Source organism: Balaenoptera physalus, assembly GCF_965194825.1.
Source record: "Balaenoptera physalus genome assembly, chromosome: 11".
Lineage (NCBI taxonomy): Eukaryota > Metazoa > Chordata > Mammalia > Artiodactyla > Balaenopteridae > Balaenoptera > Balaenoptera physalus.
In genome coordinates, this window is record NC_138896.1 from 107,433,894 (window position 1) to 107,447,620 (window position 13,727).

The 13,727-nt window shown below is 53.8% G+C and overlaps 1 protein-coding gene across 4 annotated transcripts in view; it reads right to left on the reverse strand.

Annotated features, from left to right (window-relative positions):
* The window catches only part of SLC6A6 (solute carrier family 6 member 6), a 78,533-nt gene that overhangs the window by 24,263 nt on the left and 40,543 nt on the right, over positions 1–13,727 (reverse strand). For all 4 annotated transcript variants that reach the window (XM_082413468.1, XM_082413467.1, XM_082413466.1 and 1 more), the window contains 3 exons: positions 12,917–13,051; positions 11,608–11,842; positions 2,007–2,139 (listed from right to left, as the gene is read on the reverse strand). In XM_082413468.1, the coding sequence (XP_082269594.1) occupies positions 2,007–2,139; positions 11,608–11,842; positions 12,917–13,051 (503 nt within the window). The remainder of the gene's footprint in view (positions 1–2,006; positions 2,140–11,607; positions 11,843–12,916; positions 13,052–13,727) is intronic.

The window sequence follows — 13,727 nt, forward strand, 5'->3', positions numbered from 1 at the left end:
GCCTGGCTAACCCCCCTTGAAACTGCACCCAACACTCCTGTTTTCCTCCATAGCTCTTGTGGCCAACTGACGACTCCTGTATGGTTTACGCCTTCCCCTTGTTGCAGCCAACAAGTCTGTCAGTTCCTGGACAGCAGGGATTTCTGTCTGTTCTGTGCACCCTGGGGCCCATGCCCACGGCAGCGCCCGGCAGACGGCAGAGGCTCAAAGCACGCGTGCGTAAGTGTGTCTGCAGCACCGCTCGGGACCAGGGTCCACAGAGCTTCCTGATGGGCTCGCCTCCACATGGGAAGCAGGGACAGAGGGAAGCAGGGACTGGCGCTTACTGCACAGTCTGTGCCGAGCACTGTGCCGGGTGCTGACACAGCTTGCTTTAACCCTCACCCATCTCTGGATGAGGAAACTGAGGCTCAGAGGGAGGGGCAACCTTGGACAAGTCATTAACGTCTCCCAGCTCAGTTCCCTCACTGTTTAAAGAGAGGTGGTAAGGAAACAGCTCGCACACAAGACGGTGGAGGACATGGGACAAGACAGGAGGACGCGCGTCCCAAGGAGAGGCGGGAATACGCCACGTTCCCTCTTCCTGCCTGTCAGGGTGGGTGACGTCAGCGGGGCGCGTGCCCGTGCAGATTTCTGAAGCCTGGCCTGCTTCCTTTCCAGATTGGGTTTTAGGGTTGCAGGTGGCTCTATTCCGAGAAACAGGCGGAGGGCGTGGGCGCGCAGGCCTCCGTGCTCATTCTGCCTCCACCACCGGGGACCCACCTCTTGCCCGGCGTGTCCCTGAGTACTGTTGGGGTCTCTTCAGATCCATGACTTTGCCTAAGGGCCTCTTTGTCTGGGGTGAATGTGTACAGCAAAGGCCCCTTCTCCAAATGACTTCACCCACTGCCCATCGATGTCCCTCAAATGCCACCTCAACTTACTCTTTTGACCTTTGAGGGCTTTTTGATCTTAAAGAGATTTTCCCCCTATCGAGATGCAAATGACGGGGGTCGGGGCATGATAGACGGGGGCACGTAGGGCATATCAGCCAACACCTTTGCTGTGGCTTAGTTAGTGCCCTGGGTTCACACCTGTGATCCCAACAGAACCCTCTGCACGGATTTTTGTCATCAGAAAAACTATGATATCATATCAGTCAGTGTCTTGGTTATCAGGTAATTGCTGTGCTCTGCTAACAGGAAACATTTTTGTTACAGCCTAATATTTTCATATTGACAATATACCAGCTACACCTAAAACCTGAATTATAAGGTAATATTTTAATTATCAGCTACCACCTTTGCTAATAGCTAACATCTTGGTCATCATGTAACATATTAAACAGCAGCAGATACTTTAGTTACAACTAACACTTTGGTTATGAGCGAACGACTTAATCATCAGTGAAAGCTTTCCTTAATAACTAATATCTTAGTTACCAGCTGAAATGCAAATCGTAAGATAATTCAGTTAATCTGATTTAGCAGCAAAAATCCCAGTTGGTGCTTCTCAAACCTCAGTGTGCATTTGGATTATCTGGGGAAAGTGTTCAAATGCAGCTTCTGATTCTGTTGGTCTGGGGTCAGCCCACAGGTCTGCGTTTCTAACGAGCCCCCAGGGGATGTTGAGGCTACAAGGGTGCATGTGGTCAGAGAGCAGCTGGTAATTAACAATGCAATTACCAGCTAACTTATCAGTGGCATCGCCAAGGTTTGTTATCTGCTAACATTCACACTGCTGCCCACTGCCTGATGGGGAACCAGTGGTGTGTGGGCGCTTGTGCAGGCTCAGGAGAGCTGACAGCTCAATTTCAGGAATTTTTTGAGCTGGTCGTTGAACCATCAATAACTTGGAATTGGAGCTGGTGGGAATATTTACATCATGAGGTGGGCACATGCCACAAACCAGGGCTCTGTATTTGCTGGGAGGACTGGTTTCAAGCAGGACGGCCTGGGGGCTCGGGAGCCGGTCTCTGAAGAGGGCCAGTCTCCATGAGGCAGGGGAGGGACAGGAGCGCAACTTACTTTGCCCGTGGACTTGACGCCCTTCCAGATGCAGAAGAAACAGACCAGCCAGACGAGGAGAAGGCAGAGAGCAAGGTCCCACTTCAGAGCGCCCAGTTCGTCAATTCCAGAAGACAAGCTCAGCACATTACGCCTTCAAGCAAACAGAGCCACAAGTCAGACGGGGCCCGGTCAGGGGCCGAGAGAGCTGATGCCTGGATTCCAACAGGTTGGGGCTCAAATCCTGGCTCCAAACTGTGGAATCCCACTGGTCTTGGGAAATAGTTAACACCTGTGTCACAGAGTCGTGGTGGAGGCCAACAAGGGGATAGCTTTGGACTCCTGAGTCAGGCGAACCTGGGTTCTACCCAGCCAGGCCTCGGGCAAGTTAAGTTAAACCCCTAAGCCTCAGTTTCCTCATCTGTGAATTGAGTGCTGATTCCTGTGTGATTGATTCTCGGCAGACCCTTCCTCAGTGCCCACTGTGGGCCAAACACTGCGTTCCAACTGGGCTCCACCACGCAACCACTGACTTGGGGCTAGTTACCCAACTGCGCGACCTCAGTCTCCTCATCTCTAAAATGGGAACAACTACCCTCCCCCAACATTCTCTGTCCTGTCCCTCTTTCATTGTACTCGCCCCTGTTTCTTACCTGGATCTCTCACTAAAAGGTAAGCCTCAAGGGGGCAGAGTGTTTGTTCTATCTGTGGCTGTAGGACACTCACACACCTTTTTACAGGGTTAGGAGAAAGCCCACTCGAAGTATTAGCTACTGGCCTGGGATGCAGCCAGCAGTCGGTAAACCTCAGCGGTTGTTACCGTCGTGGCGCAGAGACCCCAGAGCAGCTCCGGACACCTAAGCAGTGCCGTTTCCTCCCCTGCTCCCTGCCAGGGTTGTGAAGGGCTCAGGAGGAGGTGAGTGGACGGTTTGAAGGATAATCAGCACAAGGCAGCCACCAACCCCAACCAGCATCACATGGCAGAGCCTGGCTCTTTGGAGTCCAAGAAATTTGCTGGCCGAGGCAGACGCACGCAACACCTACTCAGACACACCCCCGAGGGGCAGGAGCCTTCTGAAGGTGGGTTGGGATGACGCAGGACGCTGGCAGCCAAGAGACCACGAGACCTAATGCCCAGAAAGTGTCCCCATGGTCCCAGAGCTCCGACTGCTGTGGCAGTGACCAAGGGCAGCCACGCCGAGCACAGGGACATCGGTCCACAGGGGTCACTGCCACCGAAGTCACAGGAGTCACAGGAGATGGGGGCTCGTGCTCCCTGGGGAGAAGCTGGGTTCCCTCTAATGAGTCAGCTCCCCGTTCGAGGGCCACAGTCTCAGGCAGGAGAGGCAGGAGGGGCGTGCGACCTTGCCCTCAGTTTCCTCTTTTGTAAAACACGAATACTAGCTCCTGCCCCCCAGACCATCCCCAGCTCTCAGTTAGTCTGTGGGATGATCCCCACGGTCAGGGCTCGGAAGGCCCACTGGCCCAGGACACTTTCTCATCACTTTTTCCTTTTTTCCCAAAGAAGCTTCAACACGAGGACCTTGAATAAATCCAATATTCCCACCTCAACTGGCATTCAAGTGAGGCCTTTCTTCCTGGTCACACCGACATCAAGGGGCTCCATCAACGAGCTTTTCTAATTTATCTCATCTGGTCCAAGGACTAGAAGTCACTTGCCCCATTTTACAGATGGGGAAAACTGAGGTTTGGAGAACCAATCATCCACGGACACACAGCCACCAGGTGGCAGAGCTGCCACCCTACACCCGGGCTGTGTTGATCCCCAACGCCAATGCTCTCTGGACTCCACTACCTTGCCCCTCTGGTTAATAGAGAAAACAGAGCCTAAACTTTAAAAAGAACCTCTCCAGGCCTTGCTTCAACAGGGGTCACTGCAGCCTCAGGGCAGGGGGCCTCCTCACAAGGCAGGCTGTGGGCCAACCACGTCCCGGCTGGGGCCCTGCCAAGCACGTGGGTTTGGCGGCTACGGTAGCTTTAGAACAAAAAGCCCTTCCCTGTGCAGCCTCCAGAGCTCGGCGCCTTCAATGAAAGCCCAGGGCCTGCTGGGCAGCAGCCAAGGCCTCCTTGTGAATGGGCTGCGTCGGGTAGGCACCTCTCCACCGCCAGGCACACACCATCCCCGTGCCTCCAGGGAGGCCTCCCATGATGCTCTGGACGACCAGCGTCCTTCTGTCTCCCAGGCCGTCCTCTCACACTGGACGTTGCCCTCAGGGGAGAGTCTGTCTTGCCTACCAGACTCTAGACACACCACGGCAGGCACACAGCAGGCACTCAGCCAATGCCGAGGCGGTGCCCAGTCACAAGACGGCCTTTCCTTTTCTCCTTTAGGGCAAGTTGGCCAAGAGTTTGAAACCCCAGAGTCCCAATTCTGACCACACCCAGCCCGCGCTCAGGTCACTGGTGCCCTTCTGCATTCTCCCAGCACCGTGCTGGGCAAACCTGTGGTGTCCACTATGGACAGGAGGCTGCCACGTGGCCTTGCTCTGGGCAGCTGACCAGCCACGGAGGCCACAAGAGGGAAACTGAGTCACACACTTGCTTCTCCACTGCTGGTGGCACTCCCCTTTGCGGTGCCCTCCTGCGACAGTTTAAGGCACGTTTTCTGTGACCCAGCGGTTCTATCCTAAGACTCTCCTACAGTTACATCTGCAGGTGTGGCCAACGACAGGGTCCACCCCCGGCTATTCATCTCCACTCTGTCAGCAGGAGCAAATGATTGGAAACCATCCAGATGGCCATGGGTCGGGGCCCAGCAGGCACGGAGCAGGCTCCTGGCGGAATGTTGTGCAGCCCTTAAGACCTCGGGACTCTCCCTGTGTGCTGATAAGGGGCGACGTCCCAGGGGCGAGATAAGTGAACAGAGAACAGTGCTGAGGCTGCCTCACTGTGCGGAAGGCGGGCACACGTGCTCAGATTCGCAGACTCTGGCAGGACACACAAGACAATGGTGCAGTCGCTGCCCCGGGGGATGCAGGGGTGGGGGGTGGCGGGGGGTGGCGTGGGGACTCACTTGGCATTGAAGATGTTTTTTAAACTATTTGAATGTTTTCAATGTGCTCATATCACCTTTATAAAAATTACTTTAAATTCTTAAAAATGCTTGCATGGGGCCATGCAGACATTCTAGGAATGGAGCGAACTTGTCTTATCAAACAGCGGTTGTCATAACAGAGCCTGATGTAGGCTCGGGGCCAAAGTAACCGACATCCTTTCCAAAGTCATCTCAGGGATAGCCGAGGAGGCCGGAGACTGTGTGAGTCCGTCTGAACCCTTTCTTGAAGGGACCCAGTTTGAAGGACCCTTCCCTGTCGGGCCTGCACAGTCTCGGCCACAAGGCACAAACCAGGATCTGTTGACCCTTCTCCCTCTGGTGCACGGGAGTGCTCGGTACACTGTAGAGTACTGTGCCCCAGAGGGACTGCCATGGTGCACGGCCCCTCACCAGTGCCTCCTAACCTCGCCTGGAGGCTGCACAAGCTACCCCAAATCTGGCCACATCGCCCCAACATTGCCACCACCCCTGTCCAGGCCCCGTTGCTCCCCAGGGCTGTTTCAGCAGCCTCCTCACTGGTCTTCCTGCCTCCACTCTCACCCCCAGTCAGATTTATCAAGACAGAACCTGGCAATACCCAAGTCAGGTGACACCCCACTTCTGCTCCACAACCCCCATGGCTCCCACCTACCTGCCCCATTCCTTTTTGCCTCCCTGAATAAGGTGACCAAATACTCTATCATTCAGACCCAGACATCTTAAAGAGCGAGGGTGGTGCCTATTAATAAGAGGCTGGGACCATAGGCATAAATGGGACCTGTCCGGGACAAGCTCCGTGTGTAGCGGCCCCATTTCAAACCTCATCCTTGTGGCCCCTTCCCCTCCTCCTTTAGCCACACTGGCTTCTGGAATGTTCCCTGAACAGGTCCAGCACGCTCCTGCCTCAGGACCTTTGAACTGGCTCTTCCCTTGGCCACTCATTACATGACATGCCACCCCACCACCTTCAGGTCTCTGTTCAAATGCCACTTCACCAGGGCAGCCTTTCCTGGCCACCCAACGTAAAAAGCATCCCTAGTCACTCTCCTTCCCCTGCCGTGGCTTTATCTTACATCACTTATCATCGCTTGTAGATTACAATTTTACTTGTATCATCTGTTTAATGTCTGTCTGTCCTACTAGAATGTCATCTCCATGGAGGCAGGACCTGTGTCTGTCTTGACCACTGCTGGATTCAGAACAGTGCCTGGCATATAGTGAATGCTCAACAGACATTAGTTGAGTAAATTAATTATACCCATTTGCTTGATGGGGAAACTGAGGCTCAGAGAGGTTCAGGAATTCACCTGAAATTACCCAGATAAAAATAATCAACCCTAGGCCTGGTTTCTTTTTCTGATCCCACCCTGGGGAGCAGCCACCCATGCGCTGGGTACCATGCTACCCTTCGAGAGGGGCCCCAGCTTCCCAGGCTTCCCTGCATCTCTCATACAGAGAGAAGGAGACCTAGAGGTGAGCTGCATTCTTGTCCAAGAATAGTAATGATTCATTCCAGGGTGGGATCCAAAAAAGAATCGCCTGGACGTCTGTTTTGAGTCGGCCGCCCCGCTGCCGTCCAGCCGGCACTCAGAGATGTAAATACGTCCTCCGAGTGGGCCAAATCGTTTCCTTTTGACTGCCGGCCAGCCATTTATTGGCGATGGCTCTTCCCTAGAGACTGGCGGAGGCAACAATTATAAAAGAGCCCATCCGCCCCAAGCATGGGGCCGCACAGGGCTCTCTCCGCCGTCTCTCCCTTCCGATAGCTGCAGGGGAAGATTGGCTGAGCAGGGCTTGTTTGCAAATATGACTCATTTCTTTGATTCTAATAAAGTCTAATGATATGTGCTGAGCTCCCAGGGGGCTCTGGAGGAACCGGGGAGGAAGGCATGGCTCCAGGATGATGGAGGGCATTTAGCCAGATCTGGCCCCGCCCGTCTTCCAGGGCTGGGGGCGAAGCAGGACCCTCGGGACTGAGGTGACCTCAGAGCAGCGGCGAGCAGGATGAGGCTGACTGGGGGCAGAAGCTCTGCTTCCCCATCACAGAGCGATTCAGAGTTAAATTATAAAGCCAGCGTGAAATGACTGTCTCAGGGGGCCTGGGCGGCTTTCAAGGGAGGGGCATCTCACCAGCTCCCGCTGAGGATGGTGCTTTAGCGTTGCCGACGGGGTAGGCGTGGGGATCCAGGCCAAGAGAAGACCCCATGCGTAACCTGACAGTGGGGTCACACACACACGGCACGATGTTACCTGTGACCGTGGACTTGTCCTGGACTTACGGCTGGTGGGGATGTAGACCCTGGAGGTGGCGTCCAGTACTGGAGATCAGGGCTGAGCTCTCTGCTATGTCTAGCTGCCTATGTAACCTTGGGTAAGTCACTTAACCATTCTGGTCCTCAGCGTTCCACCTCATAAGCCACGCCCAGAGGCTCCATCCTCAGCATATCGCTTGTTTTAGCACTTTAACACTCAGCCAGGCTGTGAGGTGTTAGGACCACGCTACCTCTGAGCTCTGGAGAGGTGGTGACTGCACTGAGGCCATGCAGCTGGGACGCCGGGCCAGAGTCAGTGTCCCTGCTCTAGGAGACGGGAGCATGGCCCGTGGCTCTCCACTAGCTCCTCTTGTAAAACCAGAGGGGGCAGAGGGGCTGGCAGGGACGATCAACCAGGTCCTTTCCTGTCCAGAGCCAGGAGGAAGGCTTAGCTCCGTGGTGTCTTGTTATCTGGAACCCCAGGTGGCTCCCGAGCACTGTCAGGCCTCTTTTGCAGAAAGAAGGGCCAGCTCAGGGACCCACGTGTCTGGTGCAGATGAGAGAGGTGAAGGAATTGATGGCCGGGGCTGGGCTTTGGCTCGAGGGGCCCGGAGACCAGCCTTGAGAGGATGCTTACTGCTCGGCAGCCCAGTGGGTACCAGCCAGTGACACCTCAGTCACTTCCCAGCAATTCTCTCTCAGTGGAAATCCCAGAGTTAGTCACTGCCGGGCTGGTGGCTATTTTCAGGGGAAATCATATAAGCTAAGTTTCACCTTAAAGGGAACCCACATACTGATGGCTGAGCCCTCTGAGGCCCTGTATACAGTAGGCGCTTAATATATGTCCCAGCCTCTCTCTCACCAGTGTGTTCCTTGAGCAAGTCTAGAAAACACAAATTCAATCGCATGACTCCCCTTCCCTTCTCCTTAGCTTCCGTGGCTCCCCCTCTTAGAGAACAAAGCCCAAATTTATCTGCCTAACATCCAAGGCCTCCAGCCTTCTTCCTGGCCCCATGTGTCCTATCCTCCGGCCAAACCAATGACTCGTTGCTACTCATGTGCTTTACGAACGCTGAGCCTCAGCATGGCTGTTCCTTCTGTCCAGGATGTCTTTTCCTCTCTCTTTTCCAGCCTAGTGAACTCCTACTCATCCCTCAAAGCCCAGCTCACATGGCCCCTCCATTTGCAGATGGGGAAATGAGGCCAGAGGGGTAGTGACTTGTTGCTCCAAGCTACACAGCCAGCTGGATGCAAACATGGAATGAATAAGAATCAGCACTCAGTGAGCACTTACTCAGTGTTGAAACACTCTCACTTAATCCTCCCTGGCTGGGCAAGATTATGATCATGGAAAAAGCCATGAGAGGGTTCTAAGCTGAGAAATGACGTGTTTGGATTCACAGCTGACTGCAGAGATGCAAAGGTAAGGTGGAGAGAGCAATTAAGAGGCCATGCTGGGTCTGGGAGAGGGATGAGGGGGTCCTGTGGGGGAAGGGCGGCGGTGCAAGTGGGGAGGGTGGCCAGGCTCTGGATAGACTTTAAACGGAGAGCCAAGAGGACCACGAATTGGATGTGGGGTTTGAGGCAGAAAGGAGTTTGGGATGATTCTTAGATATGTTCCCTACTTAAAGGGCCTCTGCAAAGATGGGAAGAAATGACAGGGGCAAGTCCCTGGGACGATGCTCACGGGAGTCAGTTATTCCACACGAGTTCTCTTTCCTTCCCCCTCTTTCATGCCCAAGAGAAGGGAAGGCCCTTGAAGGCAGGTGGCCTCAGCCTCTCCGCTTTCACAGGTGGCAGGCAAGTCCTATCCTCTCCTCTGTGGACCCCAGTCCTCCCTAGGGTTCTAAAAAGAGGGAAGGTTATGCGTGAATGTTCAGGTGGGCTCACAGAGCCCTGCCGGGGCCCAGGGGAGGGTGTGAAGGCTAGAGCGGGAGGGGAGGCCAGGTGGGCGGCCGACATTCTCTGGACTGAGCAAGTCTATGTGGACCATGCGAGGCTTGGGAAGGTGCCTGCAGCACCAGGATGTTTCCAAAGATTAATCCTGTCAATGTCTTCTGGCCCAGGATAGGGAGCTCGGGCACTCAGAATGGGGGTTCTGGAAGGCAGGAGGCCTAGAACCCCCCAGGAGGGCCCAGGCTGGGGGACAGGCAGGAGAGGAGGCACGGGTAAGAACCTCACGGCTCACATGAGCTCCTTCCCAAGAGCACTCGGGCCTGAGATAGAGGGCACAGCCCCTTTGTAAGAGCGGGACCATACGGGCACCTGAGAATGGGCCATTCTTAGTCCCTCTGAAGTTGAGTTTCAAATGTCCCCAGGGGGCAGTTTTATCCACAATGAGGACACTAAATTAATAGTAATGGCCCACATTTATCAAGCAGGCTCTCAGGGCTGGCCATACACGATCTTGTTCCATTAGGGCGGCTCTACAACCCTAGGAGGGCAGGGTTAAGATCTCCCCAAGTATAGCTGAGGACCCTGAGGCCCAGAGAGGAAAAGGCACCTGCCTGAGTTAGAAGTGGCAGAACAAGGGTTTCAACCCAGGTAGCCAAACCATGCCTGAGGCAACGAGGCCCCGGCGGGCACCTGAGTTAGCTGGGTGAATGCCAGGGCCCTGGGTGGTCAGGCTGTGCCAGGCACGGCAGAGAACGGACAGGGCTGTGGTCTCGGGCCCCATTCAAGCGAGAAGAATGAAGTGCCTGCATTTCTTTGTCTGTAAACTCAGCTGTCCAGAGGGTGGGGAGCAAGGGTGGGGGGTGAATGTGTCTGTAACGGTTTTTGTCTGCAAGTGGGAAATATGTCCATGGAAAAGAGCCCCAGTTCCAGGAGCCCGGGTACTTGTGAGCACATACTGAAGGTCCGCGTGTCAGGAGACGGACGTGGACCACCTGGGTGAGGCCGACTGACCCTTTCTGGCCTAAGATTCCCCAGCCCTGGTCCTAACGCTTGGCTGGGACCAGCCAGCAGTTAACTCCCTCTTCTGTGGGCCTGATCCTGGGCCAGGTTCTAAGAGGTGGAGAGATACCTTGAAGCAGCAAATCCACACACAAAAGAGAGGGAGTCTCATCTTGTGATCGTGAGGGGCCACCCCCTTCCTTAACACCGTCCCCTGCCCCTGGCTCTCAACCCCACGCAAGGCCTCATCTGTTATTTCCAGGATCGAAGGGACTACTGAGCACCCAATTTAATGGCTCATGGAGAGCAGGAAAAGCAATGCACTAATACATTTTTGATGCATCTCCAAGCACTGTGTTAGAAGGACTTCCCGGTATGTCAGCTAAGAGCTACCCAAACTTCAGGCCTCCATGTTCTGCCTTTCTGATGTTTGGCCTATGTGTATACTTCTGCAGTTATTGACTATATTGTGGAAAACTGCAAAAATGCCCATAATTCTCCATTCCTCTCATCAAGAGACAGAGCCTATTTCCCCACCTCTTGAGTCTGAGTTAGTCTTGTGGTTCTTTTTGGTCAATGGGACATTAACAAAAATGCTGCAAACAGAGGCTTGAAAAGTGCTCCTGCACTGGGGCTTCCCCATCTGTTGTTTTTGGAATGCTGAGCCACCTAGGAACCAGCCCAGGCTAGCCTGCAGGGTAATGAGACCATAGGGACCAGTTGCCTGTGGCACCCCAGCCAATAGCCAGCCAATTTCCAGAAGAGCTACCCTGATGCCCTACAGCTGACCTACTAGTGAGGGAGCCCAGCAAAGACCAGAAGAACTGCCCAGCCAAGCTCAGCCCAAACTGCCAAACAGCAGAACCATGAGCCAAATAAAATAAATGGCTGTTTGAATTTGGGGATGGGTGTTACCCGGCAAATGCTAACTGATACATACTTTTCACTCTAGCTACTCACCTCTTGACTTGAGTAACTACTTCAGCTTCATATATGCATTTTTCTCTGTGCAATAACAGGTTTGATGTGCTAACTATTATTTTTTCTAAAATACATTAAGAAAACTGTATCATTTTCAGACAACATAAGAACATATACCTGCCTTTGGGAAACAATCCTCACAGAGATCCCATGGGTGTAGGAACGATTCACTCCCCTCATTTGACAGTTAAAGAAACTGAGGCTCAGAAAGGGGCAGTGACTTGCTGGAGGTCAAACAGCCAGTAAAATGGCAGAACTGAGGTTCGATTCCAGGCCTGTCTGAGACCAAAGGCATGGATTTATCTCCAGATCTGTACCCCTCCTTCCACCCACCCCACCCCAAGAGAGTGGCTCCCCTATCCCTGGGGAGAAGACGAGGGAGCGGGCTGCCCACTGCCTCCTCCCCTGCCCCCTCCGTCCTCCGCAAGGCCAGCCTTACTCCCAGAACTCGGTGACGGGGGAGGTGAAGTTGGCGGTGCTGAGGGAGATCCACAGGCTCTTGTTCCTGCGCAAGGTGTCTTCCAAGCACTGGGGCGTGTTCCAGCTGTGGTTGCAGTTCGCCCAGGGCAGCTCCGACTGGAAGGACTGGAACAGGTAGTACGTGGCCCAGGCCAGGATGATGATGTAGTATATGTTCAGGAGGGACACAATCACAATGGAGGCATAGCCGATGCCTGCAAGTGCGGGTAAGCGAGACGAGCATCAGAGGGAGGCCAGACCCACCACGGCCACACCCGCCACCAGAAAACCCTGGAATCTGCAGGCCTGGGGCCAGAAGGGGCCCTTCAACAGTGCCCAGCAAATATGTGTAGGATGAATGGATGACTGGATGGATGGATAGGTGAAGGAACGGGTGCTTAGATAAATCAGATAGTTGGATGAATCGAAGGATGTATGAAAGAGGGATAGATTGATGGATGGGTGGACGGATGGATGGTTAGATGGACTCATAGATGAATGGATGGATGTTGGAATGATGGATATTCACTTTGTTGGATGGATGTACGGATGGTGGTTGAAGGGAAGGTGAGGCAGATGAACGGACGGATGAACGAGTGGATGGGTAGAGGGAGGATGGTTGGATGGACAGATGGATTGCCTAACTATTGACTAGTTTAATGAAAGAAAGGTTTAATGGATAGATGGATGGGTAGATTTACATGGATGACTGAGTGAAGAGACTCACACATTCTCCCGCCCCTGCCAATTATAATCATGACAGTATTATCTTACGAGGGCATACTAGGTACTAGGCACAGGACTAAATGTTACAATAATAATAAAGCTACCACTGGTTTGGGGCTTACTATGTGCACAAAGCACTTTTACATGGCTATGTCGTTTTGTCTTCATAGCAATCCTTGAAGTAAGCATATTATTTCCAGGTTACAGATGTGGAAACTGAGGCACAAAGCGATTAAGTGACTTTCCCAAAGTCACAAGAATTAGCAAAACGAGGAATTGGGACTTGAAGCCAGACAGAACGGTTCCTGAAAGGCTTCTCTTCTGCACTCTACTGCTTAGCAGCTACCGGCTCCCTTATCCTTTAACAACCCAGAGAGGCGGGAACAGCTACGGGGAATGAGTAGCAGCGTCACGTGTACAATGTGCTGGCCGTGACCTGCATCAGGCACGGTGCCAAGCGGCCTGCATGAGGCTCCACTGTACCTGGCAAACAGTAGCTGCTCAATAAAAATTTGCTGAACCAATGAACACCAGGCCCCAGGTGACCTTTGTCCCACACTCACCGGCAAACAAGGGGCAGATCTTCTCCCAGCAGGTGATGCCCCCTTCAGAGGTGTACTGGCCTATGATTACCTCCAGGAAAAACACAGGCAGGCCGCCCCCAAACAGGAAAATGAAATATGGTATGAGAAATGCACCTGCAGAGAGAGAAGAGCGGGGTGAGGCTCAGGCAGCGGCTGTCATGGGGCCGAGGCTGTAGGTCTCCTTCCCAAGCCCTCCCGGTCAGTGGAATCAGAGGGCATGGGTGAGAGACATGAGGGTAAAGGCCAAACTCCTGGACCTGGCTGAAACTTCTCCAGGCCCTGCCCACCTGTCCAGCCGGCATCACCCTTCCCGGGTGCCCTCTTGCCTTCTGCAAATCTACCAGGTGCTTGAAGTCCCTGAGCCTTTGTTTAAGCTGCGTGCCTGCCCACCTGCCTGCCTACCCCACGTCCGTCCACCCGAAGAAGGAATGCTCAGCCCTTAACACCCGTCTCAAACAGGCCTCCTCGTTAAAGCCTTCAGCTAGCCTTCCCTGGCCCGCCCGGGGCAGGAAGCTGAGAAGAACTAGTTAGGAAGGGTGATGGGAAGTGAGAGGTGGGCCTCTCCAGGCGGAGGTGGGAGCCAGGGGACGAGGGAGGGGCAAAGAATCGGGCAAGGGTTCCTACCTGGTGTCCACTAATGGCTTCAGCGGGTCCATAAACCCTTTGAAACTGTGGGCAACTTGGGTCTACGTGTATGTACTTTGTTCTGGGGAGCGTCTAGGATACTCATCAGAGTCCCAGAGGCACCTGAGACCTACAAAAGGTTAAGAAACCAGGCTCGAAGGCAGAA